The sequence below is a fragment of the Osmerus mordax genome, chromosome 14 (genome assembly GCF_038355195.1).
Source record: "Osmerus mordax isolate fOsmMor3 chromosome 14, fOsmMor3.pri, whole genome shotgun sequence".
Classification (NCBI taxonomy): Eukaryota; Metazoa; Chordata; class Actinopteri; order Osmeriformes; family Osmeridae; genus Osmerus; species Osmerus mordax.
Window position 1 is genome coordinate 4,471,627 of NC_090063.1, and position 24,277 is coordinate 4,495,903.

A 24,277-nucleotide genomic window follows, 5' to 3' on the forward strand; every position below is an offset into this window, starting at 1 on the left:
AACCTTCGGAATACTAGTCCGACTCTCTCACCGCTCAGCCACCTGACTCCAATATAATAATACCTTTTATTTATAGATTCCTTATAAGGCACTGAAGGACACCTTGCTTACAGCTTAAAAACATGAATACAATACAAAACAATACAAAAATACAATACAAATCAAACATACAGATCAAGGAATAAGATCAATAAAAGCTATGCTAAACAAATACATTTTAATTTGAGTTTTAAACTGGGAAATAAAATCAAACTTGCGGATAGGCTATACAATGGTAAAGACTAAGAATTTTGGCGCTGCACAACTAAAAGCCCTGGCACCTAAATAATTTAATTTGAAATTAGGAGCAGACAGTAAGTGCTCAGAGGATCTTGAAGAGAATATGAAATTGATCAAACGGTTAAACCATAAACAAGAGCTGTAACACACTTACATATTCTATAAGACCATATTTGTCACATAGCCTACTAGTTAACGCTAGTGATGGTCTCGTTTGGCCCAAAGATTAAAACGTAGAACTGTTACTTTAAATGTCAGTGTTTACATTTTAAAAAGCTTCCGGGTTAGATAGAGTGATCATGTTATAAATCCAATGGATATAGAGGATGGTGAACTGTAAAGAAAAATATATATTTTTGTTCAATACCAAAATCTATATAATTGGTAGGAATTATGGTTAAGTGGTCAAATAGTTTGATTGACTGTCATATGTGAGAAATTAATCTGTTAATGAGGGCGAGCGCAGTTGCTGTCCTCTGGAAACATTAGATCTAGACGAAATCAACAGCATTACCACTTCATGCCTTCATTACCACTGAGTCGGAATAGGTTACATAGTAAACATTTTCATTTTGTCAGGGTACAAGTTTGCTGGCGCTGTAAATTGGTTGGGCTAGGAGAACGATCTAGGTAAGCTCAATTAGCTAGTCTGTGTGGTTGCACTCTGCTGGAAGCGCTAGCTCGTCAAGTTGGTCACATAGGCTACTAGTGCTAGCCCTGCACATATCTAGCTAATGTTATGCCAGTCAAATAAGAATAGGTTACATATTTCATACTCCACACAAAACAATATCCTATCCTTGTTGTTTCTGCTAGATACAGACGTATTATGTTTTGTTATCGTGTTAATAAATATGACTTTCTGCAGTTGTCTTCAGCATGGCTTCGTTTGGCTGGAAAAGGAAAGTAGGTGAGCGGGTGTCGAAGGCGGCGGCCCAGCAGTTCGAGGCCGAGGCTGAGAAGGTGGACGACGGAGCGGACAAGGATGACGATGTGGACTGGCTGCACGCAATCAAGAAGAGGCGCGAGGTGCTGTTGGAAGATTGCGCCGCCAAGAGCAAGAGGCTAAAGGATGAGGGCGCGACACTGGCGGAGCAGGGCAGGTGAGCGGGGACAATATTTTGCAGGGTACTTTGCTTTGCAAGGTCAGATGTTAAAGGTCTGTGTAGCAAGCGAGGAAAGTAGGAAGGGGAGGTGATAGTTAGATCTGGGCGACGGCAGATTACGTAGGTAGGCAGGTCAGTAGGGGTGGGTCATTTGAGAGCAATCCAGGTGAGCAGGACCGGTATGCATTTTAGGTTACTGTGAGTAGGTCGTGTAGGCAGACCAGGTGTTTGGATACATGAGAGGCAATGTAATGGCCTTTAATTCTTCTCATTTAACGACATTCACTCTGTAACCAGTGAGTGAGTGTGTATGCCAGAACCCCCTTTATTACTCTGTACAGCTCTGAGATGTTATCACAGCTGGAGCCGCTGTAGCAGTGGTTCTTAACCCTGTCCTCGAGAGCCCCTGTCCTGCATGTTTTAGATCAGGGGTGTTCAATCCTGGTCCTCGAGAGCCCCTGTCCTGCATGTTTTAGATCAGGGGTGTTCAATCCTGGTCCTCGAGAGCCCCTGTCCTGCATGTTTTAGATGTTTCCCTGCTCCAGCACACCTGATTCTGGTCATTACCTTGCTTCCACAGAGCTTGATAACAGCACACCTGATTCAAATAAATGGGTCGTTATCTAGCTCTGTAGAAGCCTGGTAATGAACATACATTTGAATCAGGTGTGTTGGAGCCAAGAAACATCTAAAACATGCTGGACAGGGGTTCCCTGAGGACAGGGTTAAGAACCACTGCGCTGGAGCCTTTGTTACTGTAGAACAGGGGTGGCTAACCCTGCTGTAGAAGGACCTAGAAGTTCGGTTCCCCCCTCTTTTCAGATGTTTTGTTCTGCAGAATCAGTTCTGTATGGCATCTCTCAGTGGCAACTGATGGAAAAAGTCTGCTGGAGTCTGTCAATTCAAATGCAGCCTCGCAAACTGATAGATTTATCTGTCAAGACTAGCTGCCAGCAGGCCACAGTGAAGCCAACCGTAGTACACCACCAGAGAGAGCTGTTGGCCAGAGTACTGCATTACCACAAACAAATTCATTTCTGGGGATTAAAAGCACACAACTAATGAGGGATTGCCATGACCTTGGGTACATTGCCTGTAAGAGCGATCTCATTTATCGGTTGTCCAGTCTCCATTTGATCGTCATCGTAATAAGTAGGACATCTCATATTTCAATTTGTTTACCTGAATATGAGGTCCCTTCCAGGCTAGAGTTTTGTGTCGGTAATCTTCTGATCCACCTGGCCTTTAAAACAAGTGCACCTAACATTAGATGAGCTGTGTTAACAGGAGGGATTCATAAGGCATTTACTTATTTCCCGATACCCGTTTGGTCAGTATTAAACATATGCAGTTTGACCATGGTCAAGATAAAGAAAAATATTTGACCAATAATTTTAACAATAAAGCCACAATTGTTTCCACTTGTTTTTGTGGAGCTAGGCTAATCATTTTCTTATCATACATACCCATAGCCTTAGAGCTCTATATTCTTTTTCATTAGCTTGTTTCATTGGCCAGTTTGGATTGGCTACATCGCAATACCCTCATTCACAGAGTTTGACCAACTAACCAGAGGCGTTGGTGTGAAGTGCTGAGTTCTTGCACATTTTCCCACACTCACAGGCACATTTTTCTCATAAGCTATAAGGACTGTTTGGAAACAATTTGCCTTAGATAAGCACATGATAGACTAACCAAGAAAAAGTAGAGAAACCAAGCCAAAAGCTTTCCAGCGATCTCCAACCCTGGCCTGTGCCACTCCAACCCTGGCCTGTGCCACTCCAACCCTGGCCTGTGCCACTCCAACCCTGGCCTGTGCCACTCCAACCCTGGCCTGTGCCACTCCAACCCTGGCCTGTGCCACTCCAACCCTGGCCTGTGCCACTCCAACCCTGGCCTGTGCCACTCCAACCCTGGCCTGTGCCACTCCAACCCTGGCCTGTGCCACTCAAGCCCTGGCCTGTGCCACTCAAGCCCTGGCCTGTGCCACTCCAACCCTGGCCTGTGCCACTCCAACCCTGGCCTGTTCCACTCCAACCCTGGCCTGTTCCACTCCAACCCTGGCCTGTGCCACTCCAACCCTGGCCTGTGCCACTCCAACCCTGGCCTGTGCCACTCCAACCCTGGCCTGTTCCACTCCAACCCTGGCCTGTGCCACTCCAACCCTGGCCTGTGCCACCAGGAGTTTCTTGAGCACAGACATGCATGAGTTCACTTTTATTAGTCAGCACATCTGAACAGGGACAAGAACCCAACAATCAACTGAAGTTGTAGGAGTCAACCAGGCACGACTGAAACCCAATCCGCAGGCCCACGTCAGTACTTGGCTTCCCGGCTCTCAGTATACGATGACGTGAGCATTCTGGGACACGGTGTTTTAATGTAGAATCCTGATGTCTCGTCCGCCGCTGTGGTGCCTGTGACTAAACTAACTGTGGGATGAATGAAATTGTCATTGTTTTTTTGTCTACCCCATGCACATACACGCGCACACACACACACACACACACACACACATGCAATTACACACATCAGAATTGAAGCGTATAATAAAAAGTGACATATTCTGCCTTTTGTGAATTTCCTTTCAGTCTCCTGTTTCCTCCTACTGCAGCCAATGCAGTGTGCATGTTGCCCGCAGTGACTATGTTTAATTGGCTTTGTTAGGAGTTAACTGGATTCGGATTCTGCAGAGGAAATGATGTTCTTCTGGCCTAGTATGGTCAACCCTGAGTGTGTGTGTGTGTGTGTGCGTGTGAGAGAGAGATATCCAGAAATTTCCTCCACTCAAACCGTCCAGCGTCAATTGGACTAACAAATACTTAATACTAACAAATACAAGAGTGCTTCATATAATTATCCCATGCAGTTAAATCAAGAAATTGGTCCCTTGCGAGTCATAGATGAAACAAATCAAACGCATCTCAGTTTGGCTATTTTTTGATACTCTTGTCAGCCTGATTACTAACACACTAACATTACCTAACACAGCATGCTTATGGCTCATGGTGACTAAGTGTCATCGAGTTTTTCAAGAACTGGATTTCAACAGTAAAATCTTTCTAAACTTATTGACCACAGAGGTCTAAGTTGACGAGCGAGTTGTTTGGTCTTGTTCCTGTGAGGTTGTTTTCATTTCTTTTTTTCCCTCTCACCTGTGATTGAGATGTTCTTTCAGGCCCGAGTACTTCAGAGTCTGCACAATCAGAAGCCTCAATCTCACAAAGGGGAACCAAACAGTTGTTTTGGCCCTGTTTGATGATAGACTGTTTGTCCAGGTTTGTGATGCCTGTTACACCACATGATCCAGTTTGGACATATTTATTTATGATCATGCGGCAGGAGGATGTCTGTCTTCATCACTAGATGACTCAAGGCACACACAGGAGGGTGATACTTACCAGATGAGGTGATTGGCTGGTGCGTTGGCTGAGAGACAGCAAGCTAAACTGTCAGCCAATATTGACCGACAGCACAGTGTTTTGACAAGAGGACCATTTACATGTAACTGATCACTTTGACCTCCGACTTAAAGACCTTTAGTTTGTCATTGCCGGACAAACTTTTTTCCCCCCCCGAATCAGTGTCCTTCACATTCCAACATGACACATTTGGTAGATGTATTTATGAATGGATTAGATTATTATGTGTTATGAAAATGTATTACTGTAACACCCAACTGTGTGACTCAAATTTATAGACTGACTGGCTTACTTGACTGGATGACTGACTGACTGGCTTGCAGACTGACTCGCTTACTTACTGACTGACTGGTTTACTGGCTGACTGGCTTGTTAACTTATTAATTAACTGACGGCTGAATAACACGAATGCAGCTCTTGGCTGCGTCATAAACGACGTATTCATCGCGGTCAAGGTACAACGACATAACGAGGAGTGTCCTCCACTCATCTGACTTTATTTCATTATTAACCCTAAGCTGTTCATACACGCTAGTGTTTGCTTTTCATAACAAGGCCATAATAAGAAAATGAAAAAAAGAATAGGTGAAACCAGAAGGCTATCTTTGGGTGGTGGTGTCGTGTTGCCAGCTGGCGTCCAGCTCCAGACGGGCATACAGGGTTTAGTACTGGACCGCCAGACATGCATCTAGTCTCTGTCAGTGGAGGTGGGAGGGTGCGAGGAGATCAACTAAATCTAGACTCGAAACACTAAAATAACTTGGTCGATATTTAACGTGAGTTCAAAACTGTTCACTGGACTGATTGAATTGGAAAGGAACAGATTGTAATTATTCCATTCTTGCATCTGGAGTTGACTAAAGAGCTTAACATTGCCCCAGAAGTTGCAACCTATAAGGGAACTGACACACTCTAACCCAGGAACAAGTGTGATCTATCGCTTTTTGATACCCCTCAAAACAAGGCCCTTTTAAACACAGGTGGTACAGTAACAAAGAGGGGAGGCCAAAGATGGAGAAAGAATCAGAACTGGTGGGAATGTTCTGTGTTCTGTCACCATTGTAAGGGTGTCAGTTCCCAGCCAGGTTTGGACCAGGGAAAGTACAGCTACACTAGGCACTGTCCTTTGCACACACACGCCAGGAGCCAACTGACTTTACACAGTGTGTGAAACCCTGATTCAGAACATTGATGCTGTGTGTCTGTCTTTCTGTGTTACTGTGTGTGTCTGTCAATATATGTGTGTGTGTGTGTGTGTGTGTGTGTGTGTGTGTGTGTGTGTGTGTGTCTCAACAGGCACTGGGAGGCCATTAAAAAATGGGACGAGGCCATTCATCTGACTCCAGAGAACCCCCTGCTGTATGAGATGAAGTCACAGGTACACTACTTACACCTCTCTCTCCCTCTTACCCCTCTCTCTCTCTCCCTCTCTTCTTTCTTTCCTATTGCACCTCCATATTTACCACCCTCTCATCATACCTGGCACTCTCCCTTGCTTCCTCACACTGCAGTGCCATGCTATCCGTCCGTCTCCCTTCTCTCTCCCCCTCTCTTTCACTAACTCACTCCCTCTCCATTGTCTCGTCCCTTTTCCCCATACCCCCACTGGCACTTTACCTCTCAATACCTGTCCTCCCCCTCTCTCAGTACCCCCCCCCCCCATGCATAGCCAGATAGGACCACATATAACCAGATAAAACGACCTTTCAATCTGCCTGCTTCTTTCAGAATATCTTGTCAGGTTTTTTTTTTTTACCCTTACACTCTCTTTAATTCTCTCTCTGGCTGCCTCTCTTACTCTGTGTTTGTGCTGGGACAGTACAGACATCTTGTATCAGGTGTGTTCACCCACTTAGGATCTGAGCTGAAAGCAGGGCTTCACTTTGAAGCTTCCCTATTACAGATTAGTATGGAATGATCTGGCCTGGTTCTGGGGAGATTGGGGTGTGTGTGTGTGTGTGTGTGTGTGAGAGAGAGGAAATTGCTACCTGTAGTCCAGTTGCTCTTACATGAGGCACTTTGCAGCTGGAGTTTCAAAGTTTTATACCGTGTGTGTGTGTGCATAAGCGCACGTGCCACTGCAACGTTCTTGTCATTCACCACTTTTTCTTCAGCGGCCACAGCGGTACGCTTTTGAAGACTTTGGAGGAAGTTTTCGACATGGCGATGACACAGTGCGACAAACCGTGCAGCCTGTTTCTTTGTCCCTGGTCTGTTTCATCTCTGTCTTCCTCTCTGCTTCACTCCTGTCTCCCTGTTTGTTCTGTTTTCACACCTTCATGCAGGATCAGTTAAATAATTACCTTCATTCTGGCAGCTTTAACCTTTCAGCTTGTCTTACATTTTCTCAGGCCGTTGTGTCGACTGCTCTGACATTCTGTAGGAGTCAAAAACCACATATTTCCACTCCAAAATGGAACAATGGCTCTGAGGGTAGGAGTCATGAGATTTACATTTACATTTATTCATTTAGCAGACGCTTTTATCCAAAGCGACTTACAAGAAAGAGCTTTACAAAAGGTTTAGTGTCTTTACATGATGTCCCAAAGTTTGGATCCTTCCTGGCAGCTTAGGATTTTAATTACTCACTCTCTTTCCTATTACCTTCCACCGTGGTGCAGTTGTACAGACAGACCCATAAACATGTAAATAAACACACACACACCTGACTCAGCTGCTTGGCTGGATGTGAGTTTTCTCTGCTCGTAAATGAAGATTTTGATTTGTTTCGTTGCGTACGAATAGCCTCGCCTAAACGGTCTGCTGAAATAAAAATATATTTCTATTTGTCTGGGTTGGTACGAGTGCAGTAGGCACCCAGAGACTGCCAGGGCCTGGGGACTGAAGACATTCTGAGGGCCAGGGAAGGGGCCATGCCAACAGACCTAGGTAGAAACCCCTTTGGAGATCATTGCAAAATACAGATCTGGGCTCAATAAATCTTGCCCTACACAATGGAGTCAATGAGCTTATTCCCAAAGTAATCAAAGGTCTAATCCACTCACCGGATAGACCATTCCGAAACTAGGAAGTTCAGATGCGATGGAGATGCAGGTGAGGTCAGCAGAGACACATCAGAGAGACCGGCTGGGAGATGCGTGGAGAGACTGTCCACAAATGCTCGCCACCTCCGTCACCCCCTTCCTCTCTTGAGCTTCCTCCAGACTCCATGACACTCTCTACATGTCCATCTGCCTGTCTGTCTGTCTCTCAGTCTCATCTAATAAACCAAGACCCATCAACAAATAAGATTTATGCAGAGACAGATTCTTGTATGTCTCTCTACTGTGGAAGAAATCCGAGATTTCCACCCAACTCATCCCCCATGACGCAGTCCTGCCATCTTGCCTGTTCGGTCTGCCTGTCCATCCAGCTCTCTGTTTGTCCACCTGTGTGTCACCGCGACTTCCCTTCTGTCGTCCCCTTGTCAGCGTGACAGAGGACCTGCATCCTGCCCTCCTGGCCCCTGAACACAGACCTGTCGGCGCCCATCCCAGTCCACGCCAGACCGGTCTGCCTCCTTCTTGCCTGCCATGACGAGCAGCCCACCCCTCACTTCCTCCACAGCCCCGCGCAAATTCTTCCGCTTCTCTCCCTGTGAGGATGCCCAGTTCTCCCCGAGCATGACGTCACGTTCCAAAATAGGGGCTTTTAACATTCCCTGCAGATAGAACGGTATCTTCGACCGACATTCTCTGCTCTCCTAATGAGAGTGAGAGCTTTAACCTAATGTAAGGAGTGAGTGTGTGTGTCTGGTCTGCAAGACTACAGTCTCCACGGCTAGCTAATTCCTCACATATCCGTCATAGATCCGATCCTGGCCCTGATGAGGTCACTTGAGGGGAAGGTTAGCAGCTCTGCGGCCTGGAACTCAGCTGGCCTTGTGCTCTCACAGTGGGCGGTGGTCCAAGACATGGACGGATGGGGACATCACTGCCTGGATATCCCCCCCCCCCCCTCCCCTCCCCCTGTCTTTCCCTGTTTTATCCCTCTCTTCCTCCTCACTCCCGCTCCATCCACAACTCCTCTCTGTCTCTCCCTCCTCCTCCCTTCGCTCCCCCTTTTTGCCGGTTCGTAATCAAATAAAGTCTTGACGGTAGCTGGCCTGCTAGGGCTGTTATGAATCCCGAACCTAGACATTTAGACTGCATTGTGACGTCACATACCCCCTTATTACACCACCCACCGGGGAAGGACTATCCATCAAAAGACAGCTCCTCTATCTCAGACCCACACACGCTCATATGCACACAACCATATTGAGTAACACACTGCGATCAGTGGTCCAATACTGTCTGATTAGATTTTCAGACGACTGAAATGGTTCACATTCCTCAGTGGTTGATGTCACCGGTGCTGTGTGACAGAAAGAGCATATCTGACTTTGACTTTGGTAGGGCCAATCATTTCCCCGCTAACCTAAAGCGAACCCTTCTTGTCAGTTAACAATGATGTATGTGTCTTTTTCTTACTGTTTACTGTTACTTATCTCAAAAGCTATATTTTTCTGTCTTACATATTTTTTTGATGACATCATGAAAAATTGCACCCACGCACACTTGGACTAATAGCCTCCCATCGTGGTCCATTTCCTACATTTTGCGTCAGCTCTCATACACAAGACCATCGCGCACGAAAAACTTGACCCCTGAGCCCTGTGTGACCCCCCCCCCCCCCCCCCCCCCCCCAGGTGCTGACGATGCTCCAGGAGGTGTTTCCGGCGGTGCAGGCTGCGGAGATGGTGGTGAAGCTCCGCCCCCTGTGGTGGGAGGGCTGGCAGACGCTCGGCCGCGCCCAGCTCAGCCTGGGAGAGCTCGACCTGGTGAGGATGGCGTCCAGTAAGCCTACAAAAGTGCAGGTCCCAAATGAACCACTAGCTTACCACCACATCCATTCTGCGTCCGGACCGGACAGATTTATAGTCGGTGGCAATTCCACCCGATTGGGGTGTCAGTTTAAGAGACCTTTTTCTTTATTTCCCAAATGGTTCTGCTTTTCCATCAGGGAGAGTTCTGCTTTTTCTCATCGCAAAAGAGAAAGACTGTTTTGACTGTGTCTTATCTCTATGTAACGACCCCACCAGCCTAATGTGTGTCAGGGAGGCCTGCCAGGTCGTACTTGTAACCCCAGCCAGATCCCTGCCCCTCAGATAAAGTGCTTCTGTCAAAGCACACCCTTGAGCCCTGGGCATGGAAGATTACCGCGGTGCCCCAGAACGCATGCCCAAACGTGCCCCTGGTGTGAAACCTGCCCCGCCTCTACCGGGGCACTCAGCTGCTTCGAGGAGGGAAAACGGGCTGTCTGAACTCCAAAAACCCTGGCGGCCAGTGGCACTGTTTGTGCGTGTCTCCCCCAGTACCTCCCCAGTCACATGGCTGTCAGGAGAGGCACCCGGGATGACAATGGGAAGTGTTGAAAGTTACCCAAGCTGTGATGATGTTGGCCAAACACACACACACGCAGAATGGAGGCATTATTCACTCACAACACAAACATACGTGTACGAATCAATATAGAAAGAAGGTATGAGGTTGACTGAAAAAAATGCCTTGTCTATTAATAGAAGGACTTGTCGAGTCAAGTCGCAGGATGATCAAGTAGTACCGGTTTTGTACAGAGGAGAGCAGAGATTCTGCTCATTCACACACATACACAGAAATATACTAGTCTCTGTCAGCCTTTCGTTTGACCCATCTCGCTCTTGGTCCACCGCTCACCGTTGCTTTAGGTTCAGGTCGAACATGGCAGTACAGCCAATGAACAGCCTGTTAAAAAAAATGCAGCTCTCATCATTAGAATTCCTGATTTAGATTGAGGTTAAAAAAGAAAACAGGCCATCAGGCCGTAGGGACAGTTCTGTCATCAGGGAATCATTGCCGAATGATGATGGGGGGAGGGAGGGAGAGAGAGCGAGAGAGCGAAATCAAGCCGAAACATGAAAGGGCCTTTCCCAAATTGTTGCCACCAAGTTTGAAGCACAGAATTGTCTTTTTAACAGTAATATTTTATGCTTCGGCATGAATAAATCCATCAGTAGAACTAAAGTCTCTTACCCGAAACCACAAAAGACAATCTCCATTGTTAATGTGGCTTAATTTAAATAAAGAGGATGGAGGGGGGGGAGTGGTAGTGTATCTGCAAGACAGGTGTGTGACTCCTGTCCAGAGACTGATGGAGACTGGGTACATATTTGATGTGGTGAAGAGAGCAACTCTTTTGGCCACTTTCACAATGACACACTGGTCCACACATACTGGCTGTTACTTAGTTAAACACTGATCTCTCACACTCAGCAGAATAGTAGCCTACTCTTTGTCCTTAATGATTGATAACCCAACACCGCCACCCCCCAGCACAAGATGTTGTTTTCCTCTGAAATAATGGACTTAAGAATGCACTGCTGAGAGTGTCCTTTTCTCAGAAGTGACAGAGCTACGCCTCGGTGAAAACATCACATTGTAATCCCAGGACTTCGACCTAGGCTGCTACTCCTCCCATATGATCATGATCCAAGATACTTTGAAGTTGTCACAGTATTTTACTCTTTCAGACATTTCACTTATGGACACTCTGCAAGTGGGTGCTTATGTTTCATGATGAAATATGCCAATCGCATTTTCAAGCATCCCTCTCTCTCTTTTCATTTTGAATGAATCTTCGTAACTGCCACCCACCACCACCAAAAATAATTCCCTGACAGTTATCGGGCGTGGGCATTAGGTATGCTGCAGTGAGACATTGTTGGTGAAAGCAGGGCGATGCATCTTGAAAGGCGGGCCAATCGTTTAAATTACGATTGGTCGTAAATTGCAAATTCATCAATCACCAAGGAACAAGGGGCGTATTATGCTAGTAGCAATGGTTATCATAAAGGGCAGAGGTACCCTCTTGTTTTCATTCTGTTTTATACCAGTATGACTTGTTTAACGTTACTGTAGGCCCCGAATCAGTCCCGGTGTTGTGCCGTAAGATGCGGGAGCGCGCGCAAACCACTCCGAATCAAAAAGTGACGGATTTCGTCATGATTTTGCAACGAAACGGAGGGGAGACCGATGTCTCACATCATACTTTATTTGTTATAGAATTCAAGAGAAGAATGTTGGTTATCTGTGTAAATCACATATGTTATTCTCAACACAAAATCCTTCAAACTCATCATTCAAACCGTATAGTAACGAACGCGAACCAACATTCTTGCTCCTTGATCGCATTCTGAGGAAATATACCCCAGCTATGATTACCAAAAGAAATGTATTTTGTTTAGCAGGTTCAAAGTATTTCGTATGGCTCTTCATACAAATGTATAGGTTCAAAGGCATGCGATTTTAATGCAGTTAGCCTGCGCGTAGGGGGGGCTACTCTCATACAGGTCGAAAACGACAGCCTTCTGATCCAGAATATCAGCAGTCCTGAAAACGGACCAAAGGTTCACATGCCTACAGACCATTACTATAAAACCTCTATGTATCAACTTCAAAAGAAATGTTCTCACCATCAAATCCTATTTTTAAGATAGGAAATATTACTCTTATTGTTTAAGTCAATGAAATACATGAAAAAAGAAAACATAATCCCCCACCTACCATTGACTATTTTGTTTTCAGACCTGTGCAACCTATACATACACATGTTTTGGTATTAAATGCATGCTATTAAATGTACTTGATGCTGGGGAAGAAGTGAAGAAACGTATGCGGGGGGAGAGCTCTTTAAAGAGCAGGCTCGCTGTGTCTACTGTATATATGTCTATGGATTGACTCCAAGAAAGGCCCCATTTTCAAAATGGCGGCCGTCAGGTCCTTAAAATTACCATTATTCCTCCTAGACCAGGAATACCGGTGCCTGATACATGTTTTGACCATATAATATTCTAATTAGTGTAGCGGTTGTGTACTCCTCGGTTGTGTACTCCTCGTGTGTTGTGTATTGATGGCACCAGTTTGTATGTAACAGACGTGGTCTTGCTCTGCCAGAGGTACACTTGGCCAATGTTCGCCCATCGCTGGAATCGAACCTGCCACCTCTGGCATCCCAAGCACGACCACTACCAGCTACGCCAACGAAAGGCTAGCTATTCATTGACGCGGTGGCCTATTACATACTTGAGGAGTGAGTTTAACCTGCTACATTCACCCCTCTAAACTCACTCCACACTAATGATCTGGGTCACGGCACCATTGTAGGGGTTGTGTACTCCTTGTGAGTTGTGTATTGATGAAACAGAGTCCTATTCTTTGGCTCCAACCAACCGTTTATTTCCCTGGTGATGAACACGATATAACAGTTAGTCATTTAGCACTATTCAGCCAGTCACCCGAATGCATAGAAAACACCACATGCAGAGTGTAAATAGATTTATCTCAACACCAAATGTACCTGGTGATGAACACGATATAACATTTAGTCATTTAGCACCGATCAGCCAGTCACCCGAATGCTAAAACAAATGAAAATGTTGTAGGCCTACATTTAAGCATGTTGACAATGAATAAAAAGGACAACACCATGTAAAACATTGAAATAAACTATATTAACATACAGATAAATGAAGCTAGCAAAACGTTATGGAATAGCCATAGGAATGCGATTAAAATATAAGATATAACGGAGCTAGTGTTAGGGCAGCTTACCATAGAAAACACCACATGCAGACTGTAAATAGTTTCGGGGTTTGTCGCTCAAGTCTGCAGGGGCGCAGCAGAGCCTTCCCCCTATACACACACCCAGGTCTCCATGGCAACCACACCTCTACAATAAATCTCCGGAAAATAAACAACTGTAAATAAGATTAAAAGCATTATAAAAATAAGTTGGTATAAAAAATAATTTGTATAAAATAAATATTGAAATCATTAAACAGTGACAGTGATGGCAAGCGAAATAATTAACTCCGCTATATTAGCATATTTGCATGATATATAAGTGATTACAAGTACAATTATATATTAAAGCATTTGGTTACAAGCATGTGTATGCGAAAAATAAGTAATGGATCATCTGCAGGAGGCTTTCTGGGGCAACAGTCTTACTGGTCATAGCTGGCAGGAACCGGTTGTCCACCAGTTTCCATCCCCAATCCACTGTTTTCATGTCACCTTCCTTTCCGATCCACACCATGATCTGGAAGTAAACTCTTTGGCAGTGGTATTTGGTTGAGGACTCAGTTGGAGGCAGACGTTCTGGGGTAACAAATGATTTGGTGGTAACGACTGTGAATCGGTACTCTTTCCGCCAAACAACAATGCCGTTGCCTTGGTCCCATGGTCCTTTATGACATTCCTTGCTTGATGTGGAAGCAGAAACACATTTGCACAGGACTGGATGGTTGATCCACCATTCACAAGTTTCTGGAATGCTGTCTGTTTGCCAACACTAACCATGCGTTAAAGTTGTATCACATCCTGTAATGGCATGAATAAACGGCAACTGGGAACACAAGTCACTACCCAGGACTTGTTTCATCTTACTGATGTTGTACACTTAAGTAATACGGAAGATTTCCTTGCCCTGTTCGAAGGCAGCAGGAAATGAGCTAATAGCTCATTACATCTTCCAGGGAAAACAGTTCAGTTTTTGACATGATCAGGAACCGTTGGAACAGCAAAGCTTTTCCTTGATCTTTTCTAGATTAGAGTGTCTTCTGAATTGCTGAAAATTGATTTGTGAATTTAGTTTTGTTGGGTTTAGTATAATGCCACCTTTATACTCAAAAACATCTATAGAGGATGCATTACATATGTATTACCTTATTTAGTGACGGTTAGGGGGAGTTAGGTGGCTGAGCGGTTAGGGATCGGGCTAGTAATCTGAAGGTTGCCAGTTCGATTCCCGCCGTGCAAAAATGACGTTGTGTTGGAGTGCCTTGGGCAAGGCACTTCACCCTACTTGCCTCGGGGGAATGTCCCTGTACTTACTGTAAGTCGCTCTGGATAAGAGCGTCTGATAAATGACTAAATGTAATGTAAATGTAATTTATATGGAAATGAGTGACCATTTTAGAGGGTTCACACACAGGCCTCTGTTTGGGCTAATTCAGAGTTAACTTTTACATTGAATGTCAAGTCTGGGTTAAAAAAAAAAAGCATATGTGTCCAAAAACACGTACTGAGTAGGAGTTACATGACAGGTTAAATCGATTACATATCTGGTTCACCACAAACAAAGATAAAACCTTACAGTAATCTCACAAAATCATGTACACCATAAGTATGTAATCATGTCAATGCAATTTAGACAAGTCCAATGGATTCATAGACCCAGATTGGTTAGACACCAAGATTACTTGGCTTGGTCAAATAATGGAGTTAGAATATTTTAAGGGCTTCCTGCCCACCTTCTACGCCATCTTAGAAATTACACCTTTCTAATGGTCAAACTTTGGTAAACTTTTAGTATGTTATTAAGGACACCTAATACAAAAAAAAACTGCTGAGAAACCTTTTGTTTAAATGTTATTAGGGTTAGGTGTTTGTGTATAGGCGGCTGCATATATGAAAAAACAGACTCAAACATGCACTAGTGATGAATTGTTTGTGAACGATTAGTTAATTTTGAACGAATCTCAAGTCTGACTCTGGCTCGGGAGAAACGAGCAGTTGCAGAGAGTGATTCGGTCATTTTCTCGTGGCAGCACATCGGGACTGTTGCATATAGGCTCAGTAGAGGAAACATAAATTATACGCTCATCTCCCGACTGTGTCTTCGGGTACGAGTCTTTGGATCATTTTTCAAGTGACCTGCATAGGCTCAGTATAGGAAGCCCTGCCCACAATAAACTACTCGTTGAGTTGTTTTCTGACACTCTTCAGCATTGTTTTGAGTGTACAGAGTCTCAGGTGGGAGACATTAATTGTATTCAGCAAAATAAAATGAGAAGAGATTATTTAGGCTTAGTATTAATATTTCTAACAAGGTTTGTGTCAAAGAAAATTCTAGCGGCACTGTGTATATTTGAATATAGTCAAGAATGGCGGTTTCAATACAATTTAAGTCCTAAAATTCCACAACAGTTTGAAAAACATCCGTCACAGGCATTGTTACTGATCACGGGTGAAACTGTTCTCCATAATCTCCCAAAACTGTATTCCTGACAGAATAATGTTTCCTGTCACTTTTAACATTTAAACAGTCAAGTGATTTGAGAGGAATATAGGACTATGGCATTGGGTTTCTTCTGCCACTGACTGTGATGTATTACCACAGCGATCGATAGCACAGAGCCTTCGGTTTGCTCTAACAGATCTTAAACCACCTGATTTAAGAGTTTCAATAAATATGTCCGTGGCTCTCTGAAGCATGGCCCCCCAACCTTCTCTATCCTCAAGCTCCCTGACCTACGCAGAGCACAATTAGATTGTGGTCATCCCAGAGGTTCATAATGCCTAGCAACCTGTGTTGAGTGACGCCACCAGAACAGCTCAGAGTCATTAACAACCTTAATGGCATTAGTGTCATCATGCCCCTGATGATACAACATCAAAAATTCCTGTTCACCCAGTCACCACCAGGCACGCATCGAAATTCCTCAGACACGCACCAGTGGCTGTGTCCTTGAGCAACATGGAACAAATGAAAAACGGCATAAATCGCAGAAGGTAGAATGTCCAACTGGGATGTTTCTGACCCTTTTTTCCTCCACACCATCCTTGCATGCCCACCCTCAGGCTGTGAGGTCCTTCCAGATGGCCGTGCACCTGTGTCCGTCGGAGCGCCCCCTGTGGTCGGAGGACCTCGCTTGGGCTCGCCAACTGCAGCAGCAACGGCAGGCGGCCCAGGAGAGGAAGCACAGGGAGGAGGAGGCGCGCCAGGAGGCGCTCCACGTCCCGGAGCTGCAGGAGGACTACGACTTTGAGTCGGACGAGGTGCTGGCGGCGTGCACGGCGGTGGCGGAGAGACAGAGGCGCTACGAGGAGCTGAGGGAGACGGCGGTGGTGGTGGACGCAGAAGGGAACGCCAGGGAGGTCCCCGCGGAGGAGGCGGAGCGGGACACCCCGACGTCTTCCCCATCCAAGGAGCAGTTTGTCAAGGCGCGGGGGCCGTGAGCTTGGGTCTTGAAGGCCTTGGTCGATCACGTAGATCGAGTCATTAAGGTCTGTTCAATTCCTCTCACGGTTTGCCCTTAAGGGGCTGATCCATAGACTCCTTGGTGTTGGATGTGATCAGTCGAGCCCACCCACCAGTCATTGATCGTGGACTGCCAAGCTCTATAGACCTACGGACTTTTCTGAGAAACCTTTGTTTGGGTTAAGATTTATTTGTGTGCTTTGTGTTGTGCACGTTGTTGTTTTCTTTGTTGTGGTATAGGATCGTGTGAGACAAATTAGACATATGTACTCTGTTGTTAATGGGCTTTTTGGTGTATGTTTTTAAGTTTTAAGTTTTGACAAAACCCTTATTTTGTCAATTCTCCCTATGCAGAGACTGGAGCATAGCAGCAGAGCATAAACACATACTTTCTGTTATCATTTATCCCCGAGAGGTCAACAACCACTGGCCAGTGTCAGATTTGTCTTAAGTTGAGTTGCTTTTCTCTTTGGAAAATGTCTGTCTTTCTTGTCACGAACATACCGTATGTTGTCTTTTAAATTGTCACAGCTTGAAACTGACAAGTATTAAAACGAATGTCTGGAAATCTCCTTGACAATTCCCCATGATAGTCACTTGTACCAGTCAAATGTTGTGTCCCATGCCTTTAGGAACCTTAATTGCAGTTTAATGCAAGATAAGGCTGCTGTTGGAATTATAGCTTCAGAATTAGCAACAAATAAGACAATCTTATCTTGATCTCCATGACAAAGTGATTAAAGGAGGATCTTTGAAAAATAATATTGCACGATGATTCCCAGAATTCGACTTAAGCTTCAGAACGTGGTGTGTCATAAGAGACCCCATTGGGGAGATGGGGTGGGTGCTGCTGAAACAATAATCTCCAGCAAGGTCTGGAGCGACTCCACAGAAAGCTTTGCACTGATTGAATAGCCATGCTTAAAGGGCCACAGCTTGAACGCTCATTGCGTGTGAGTGGCGTGGTCTAATAGCAGATCCTTTTCACCAATACTCATACTGAAGAGGGTTGGTGTGACTCGCGAGAGGCCATACGGTGGAGGGTTGAGACTGGCATGAGGGCAGGCAGTGCAAGAGGGGAACGGAGGAACCGTGTTCATTACATTCATAAGAAGGCGATACATGTATTCATTAAATTCATATTAGGCGGAGTGTTGTCTTTCATGTCTCTGGTGCCCAGTACAACTACACTTCTGTACCAGCCCATCCCTCCAGAGTTGTGGCTATAGGCGCCTCCTGTGGAAGACTCCAGGACTCAAGAGCCGACTGCAGATGGTTTGTGGCCACAGCCTGGTGTTGGGATGGATTTATTGTATAATTCTAATGGCGGTGAGGAGTATCAGGTTCTTGGATAAAGAGATGAGGAATACAGATGACACCAACAGCCGGTTGCCATGCCATCAAAGCTGCTGCTACTGCTGATGATGATAAAGGGCACTAGTGCAAAAAGGCCAATGGTAGGAAAGTGCAGGACTATTTCTCAACCGATCAATAATATTACCCCTCCACAGAGTTAAGAACATTGCAGAAAGGTTGCCATAAGAAAGAGAACGTAATTTTTGGCATAGTATTTGTTTAAGTATGTTTTTTTAAGTATGTTTTTTTGGTCAAATAAGGAAGTAACCGTGATTAGGATGTGGCATAGCCATTTATGTTTTTAAAATGTGAATGCCAATATTAGCACATAGTGTGATAAATACAGTAGGCCTATGCTTGTACAGTAATCCGCTCGTTTGTCCTCCAAAATGTAAGAACTGAAATAAATGTGTGGAATATTGCTTCTAGTTTTTAATTATTTGTCGACTACACATTTCCACTGCAAATGTTGATACTTTGAACACAGCCTTTAAATTTATCAAACTATTAATGGAAAAGTTGATAATCCTATTTTCAAAATCATGGACATTTGATTGATGTGTAATAATCTGTAACATCCATTTGATACGATTCAGTAATGATTTATTTGCTAGTCTTGTCTGGCCAATAACTGCTGAAACAGAAGGTCACTTTTAGAGCATCCTTGTTCAGAGGCCAGAGGAACAAAGTGATCAAGATCTGGGTGAAATCGTGTACAAATCTAAGTCTGACACTGTGGACAATGGGCTATGTTGGTAGTCCTAAACATGTTTAATTGTCAACCACCTAGTTCTCCAATCCAGACAGACTGCACAGTTGAGATGGATTGGGCAGCTTGCGGTCGCAGTTTGATGCAATGTTAATTATCTCTGTCAATCACTATGGTATATGGAGGTGCTGTAATTGTCAACCCCACGATGAATTCTAGACAGCGAGCTAGTGGAAGAACATGCAGAACAGGTGCAGGACTAAATAGGACTATTTATAAGTTTGTATCCATCAATTTGTTTGTACAGTGTGTAGTAACTTCTTTAAACAGAATGACTCATTTGTTTTCCATTTCCTGGGTTTTCTGGGATTCATGCTCAGCAAAGCATGACGGACTTGTGGAAAGAAAGTCAACAGCAATCAGTTCTTTTAACATCATTTACTCACTACACAAAATGTCAAGATAGGTCAACATGGCATGGGATTATTATATTGAAGTCAATAGTTTTGTTGGTACCCCATACCTCATGCAAGGTTGTAGAAGTGCCAGTCATTCAAAATGATACATTTGTTTACCAATGTTTCTGAAGTAGCCAAAGCTTGTAGCCCTTCTTTTAATCATTTGTAACAAGTTCAGAGTTGTCAAACCTTCTCACAGAGAAGATATGTATTTTTTGCTTTCTTAAATAACTTAAACATGGAACACACAATTCACATTGTAGCATAACTATACAGTATTTGAATGTCATTCTTGAGCTTATGTCAGAATGCCTAGTAAGCCTGTGGTTGCTTAATTGACCTTGCAGTGGTTTTAAGTTTCTAAAAGTGTGCTGAAATTCCCCTTAACAATTTAATCTGTAACTGAAAATATTTGGGTTTTGTGGCTGAACACCATTGATGTGTACGAGTACGTTGAATTTGTATTGCAGTAGGACTTTGACATGTAGAGACACATTTAGGTATTTAAGGATAACAATATTTAATTTTTATATTTTTGATGTTCGTTTTGCCTTTATACCTCATCACCTGACGTACAGGTCAGTCACATGAATAGAGCAGTCTTTAGTCTTGAAGACACCTACTGAGTGGCCTTAAACTAGCCTACCCATAGTCCTTTATGTTTCAGCTGCATTAGCTACTAGCATTCATGTTACAGTCAGCCATTCAAGTTCAACCAGCAGCAATTTCTCTTCTCCTTTTGAGTTCAGTTGACCAACCACATGTGCGAAGGGTGGTTAATTAATGGAGTTCTCAAAGTACAATGTCAGATGCATTTCTCCTGCAAGTTCGAGGTCTCGTCCGTGAAGGTGACATAAAGAGCTGGGTCCTTCGAGGGCTCCAGGGGTAGCCTGTTCATCCCACCTGGCGTTTCCGGCGTCTTGACCTCAGAGGTGGCCAGTAATGGGTCCTCTTGCTCTCTTACCATGTTGAGGTCCTGGAGAAGGGAGCGCTCCACTGCTGTGGGGCTGGGTCTGCCCAGGCCCCCGGGAGTGAACCCACCGGGCCCAGAGTCGGAAGCCTCGGGCAGGTAGAGAAAGGTCTCCGAAGTGCTGATGACCTCCCTCAGCCCGGGGGACACCAGCGAGGGGCCATCCCGGGACACGATAGAGGAGTGGCCGTCGACGCAGTGGAACTGGCCTCTGGCCTGGCGGCGGCCCCTGCTGCCCATCCTGCAGAACAGACACTTGATCTTCTCCACCAGCTTCAGGACCACGGTCTTCCTCAGCAGGATGTAGATCCAGGGGTCCAGGATCGGGTTGACCGAGGCCATCCGGATGGCTTGCAGGTCAGGGTTCTCAGCGGGGGGGACGTCCACCTTGGCACGGGACAGCTGGTTGACGAAGATTCGCAGCTGAGGGTGAGAGGGGGCAAGGTTAGTGTGCATGTAAGGGCTCACTTCTCTGAGGGTGAGAGGGGGCAAGGTTAGTGTGCATGTAAGTGCTCACTTCTCTGAGGGTGAGAGGGGGCAAGGTTAGTGTGCATGTAAGTGCTCACTTCTCTGAGGGTGAGAGGGGGCAAGGTTAGTGTGCATGTAAGGGCTCACTTCTCTGAGGGTGAGAGGGGGCAAGGTTAGTGTGCATGTAAGTGCTCACTTTTCTGTGGCGGCTGTAACGTAGAATAACGTATAGAGGTTTTATATAGAGTTGAAATATCGAGGCTGCGATCCAATATGTACATTCTGTATAAGGTGCGCTGTGGACATTGTTTGATATGTAGCTCATGATTTATGCTCGGAATGTTGTGGTGATGTGAAGTGTTGCTATGCTGTGTAAAAATGCGAGTGTCTCTTGTGTGTATAGATTATATTTTATCATTCATATTAGAGCCTCCTGCATCTCCCTTAATCTTGTACTGTGTGTACCCAACACAGAAGCAGTGGCAAGTAGCCAATGAAAACACAGCTCTGTCTCACATTATTTATCAGTCATAAGCATGTTTTTGGCCATTGGTTGCCCCTGGAGGCCAATCAACAACCTTGTCAAAACATGTAAACAACTGTCAGACTCATGTTGAAACATTACAAAAAGAAAGCGATGGTGAAATATGAGTGTAAGGCTTTTAGGGTTTTGGTAGCTCTCCGGTTTCCAGTTTTTGCATTATGTCTTCTGGCTGTTGACATGATGTCAGTCATATCAATGTAATATATCAGCAACTCTTCACTGCTGAAATATGCCAAATATTTTTGGATTACTTGAGCCCGCATGTTGTTATTGATTAATTTCCTGACTTTGATTAACACACAAAGCCATGTAGCTACATTATCAACTTACCACTAACGGTATTGAGCAGATGAGTACTGTGGCAGAAGTAGCTATGAGCAGTATGACCATTTGTATCTCTGCCCCAGCCAAGCGCCTGAAACTCCGCCTGCGCCGCAGGTCCGCGATGCGCCCCTGGTCCGTGCCCAGCGAGGTCCTGCGTATGAACCGCTTGTGCATCATGATGAGCGCCCCGCACACCATCACGTTGCATATGACAGTGGCCAGGACCAGAAACGAATTCACACCAGCGTACATGTAGGAGAAGGTGGCATGAATCGAGTCGTTTGTCCGCCAGTCGATAAAGCACCACGTCTTTGGATACTGGAGTTTGACCTCTCCAAGACCCATGCTGGGCAGCGCGCAAAAGATAACGTTTGAAACGTAAATGGTTACCAGTGTCAGGGCGGCAAGTCTCTGGTCAACGTAATGGTTGTAGAAATAGGCATGGTTAATGGCCAGGTATCTCTCGATGGACATGGCGAAGACGATGCTGAGCTGCACCAAGAAGAAGAATAGGAGGATAAATCCAGAGTACTGGCACAGCGGCTCTCCCCCTGGCCACCGGCCCTTCATGTAGGTTGCAATGGTGACGGGACTGGCCAGGAGAGTGCCCAGGAGGTCAGTCACTGCGAGTCCGCACACGAGCGTGTAGAATGTGGTCTCCTTCTGTTCCTTCCTAGTTTTGCGTAGCACCACGATGGCGATAACATTGCCCACCACACCGAATATGAACATGATGACTGGGATGGTGGGATCCCAGGACCGGGGATTTTCGTTCGAGGTGGTGTTATTCATGTCTGTGTGGCTATTCTCTCACAGTCTCTGCGTAATTCTTGTCATTTACTCTCCTTCCCTGCTCGCGCTTGCTCTTAGCTTCCTCGCGCTTTCTCCAAGTTGTGCAATGAAGCGCAGAGCCATACTTCTCCAATTTCCATGTTCTTTAGTTGACAACGTTATTCGCTCTTTTAGTAAGACTCCAGTGAGAACTCTTTTGGCTTGTCGTAACTGACGACAGGAGTTTTCTCTCCGATGTGACTGTTATAACTGCTTTGACTTTGAGTTGACAGTGTCCTGTGCGCTTGCTCACCCCTCTGTGCGCCGAGCTCTCTCCACGCTATTGTAGACTAGTCTACTCCTTTGCGCTCCTGATCTGCTCCTCCTCCTCGCTCCTGTGAGCCTATGATTTTGAAGAAAACTTTTGTACACCACTACAGTAGGTGTAGCCTAGGCTACCTCATTGAACACAACATCTCATAGGTCCGATTGTTTTTCTTAATACCCTCTTGAATAACTTTTCGTAAAAAAGGCTCTTCTCATGCCTAAGAGTAAATAAATGAGAATAGATGTGACCATAGATATAGGTTATCGTTGGATAAATACTTACTATATGTTATCATGTGGTTCGGTTCATGAAGAAGTACAGTGACGTCTAATTAGTTTGGCTCATAGTGTAGTAACAGTCATTATAAATTGTTAACATAAAAAGTATGAGGTCAAAAAGTCTAGAGATTCACAACGAAGTCGAACATGGTGTTGTATTTCAGAATACACAGGCGTCAATAACATGGAGAGAACTGATTTTTTGGTGATGGATTGCTCTCAGTATTGCACTGGAAAGCGCAAGGTAATATCATTGTGGCTTAACCTGTAACCACTGTTACAGACATCGAATGCGCACTGAGTGCGCAGGCCCACCCTTGCCTGTGCGTAACGCTGTAGAGCGCATGGCCCGGACATCTGTTTTGGATTCAACCAATTATTTACTCCATTCATTATTTACAATGAGACTTTAACAGGAATTTCAATTCTTGGTAATTAGATACTCCCCCTGCGTTAGTTAGGCCAAGAGAGTCAGGTGGCTGAGTGGTTAGGGAATCGGGCTGGTAATCTGAAGGTCGCCGATTCGATTCCCGGCCGTGCAAAATGACGTGTCCTTGGGAAGGCATTTCACCCTACTTGCCTCGGGGGAATGTCCCTGTCGTAAATCGCTCTGGATAAGAGCGTCTGCTAAATGACTAAATGTAAATGTAAGATGACTAGTCCTTGTTGGTCTAATAGGCCTACGACGTGTGGGGGCAGTTCAAGAGAAATTACAATTTGCGCATTTGCGACCAAAAGTGTTTAGAAAAGGGTTAAGAATTTCAATATAATTTGAATGTAATGTAAGACTATTTCCTGCTCTACAGAATCTAATTATGACTTTGGAATTTTTCCTTTTAATATTTCATAATTTTGAGGTGCAAAGCTGTGCAAATATGTGCACACGTCAAACAACCAACCACACACACACACACACACATATGTAATAGATATTTCATATAATATAATCCATATTATATATATATACATATATTCATCCTTAGCCTACCTATAATGAATGTGGAAATTAAAATTAATTAATTAATGTTTTCTACGTCATTCAGTACCAAAAAAGTCTAACAGAAATGTGAGGCCTGTGAGCCTATATGAAAATGACTCAAGATGCATGGGAAGTTTTCAGTAGCTGCTACATGGTGAACAGATAAGGAACTACGTTTGTAACAACTGCATTGGCTTTCGCATGTAGCAAATACATGTGGTG

The 24,277-nt window shown here is 44.8% G+C and overlaps 2 protein-coding genes across 2 annotated transcripts; one reads left to right on the forward strand and one right to left on the reverse strand.

The window, feature by feature from the left end:
* Nucleotides 1-698: 698 nt before the first annotated feature.
* ttc33 (tetratricopeptide repeat domain 33) lies at nucleotides 699-18,634 on the forward strand. Its single transcript, XM_067250463.1, has 5 exons — nucleotides 699-909; nucleotides 1,148-1,382; nucleotides 6,104-6,185; nucleotides 9,498-9,629; nucleotides 16,471-18,634. The coding sequence occupies exons 2-5, from the start codon at nucleotides 1,159-1,161 to the stop codon at nucleotides 16,846-16,848; spliced, it is 816 nt and encodes a 271-aa protein (XP_067106564.1). The 5' UTR covers nucleotides 699-909; nucleotides 1,148-1,158; the 3' UTR covers nucleotides 16,849-18,634.
* Nucleotides 18,635-19,363: 729 nt separating this feature from the next.
* On the reverse strand, nucleotides 19,364-22,833 carry ptger4b (prostaglandin E receptor 4 (subtype EP4) b). Its single transcript, XM_067250639.1, has 2 exons — nucleotides 21,706-22,833; nucleotides 19,364-20,786 (listed from the first exon to the last, which is right to left on the reverse strand). The coding sequence occupies exons 1-2, from the start codon at nucleotides 22,489-22,491 to the stop codon at nucleotides 20,199-20,201; spliced, it is 1,374 nt and encodes a 457-aa protein (XP_067106740.1). The 5' UTR covers nucleotides 22,492-22,833; the 3' UTR covers nucleotides 19,364-20,198.
* Between the last annotated feature and the right edge of the window lie 1,444 nt (nucleotides 22,834-24,277).

Bases quoted from the DNA above. Each gene is read 5' to 3' on its own strand.
- ptger4b (XM_067250639.1), bottom strand. From the start codon at position 22,491: ATGAATAACACCACCTCGAACGAAAATCCCCGGTCCTGGGATCCCACC. The intron at 20,787-21,705 runs GTAAGTTGATAA...TCTCACCCTCAG, and splicing joins TCTGCTCAATACCGTTAGTG to CTGCGAATCTTCGTCAACCA.
- ttc33 (XM_067250463.1), top strand. From the start codon at position 1,159: ATGGCTTCGTTTGGCTGGAAAAGGAAAGTAGGTGAGCGGGTGTCGAAG. The intron at 1,383-6,103 runs GTGAGCGGGGAC...GTGTCTCAACAG, and splicing joins ACACTGGCGGAGCAGGGCAG to GCACTGGGAGGCCATTAAAA. The intron at 6,186-9,497 runs GTACACTACTTA...CCCCCCCCCCAG, and splicing joins TGTATGAGATGAAGTCACAG to GTGCTGACGATGCTCCAGGA.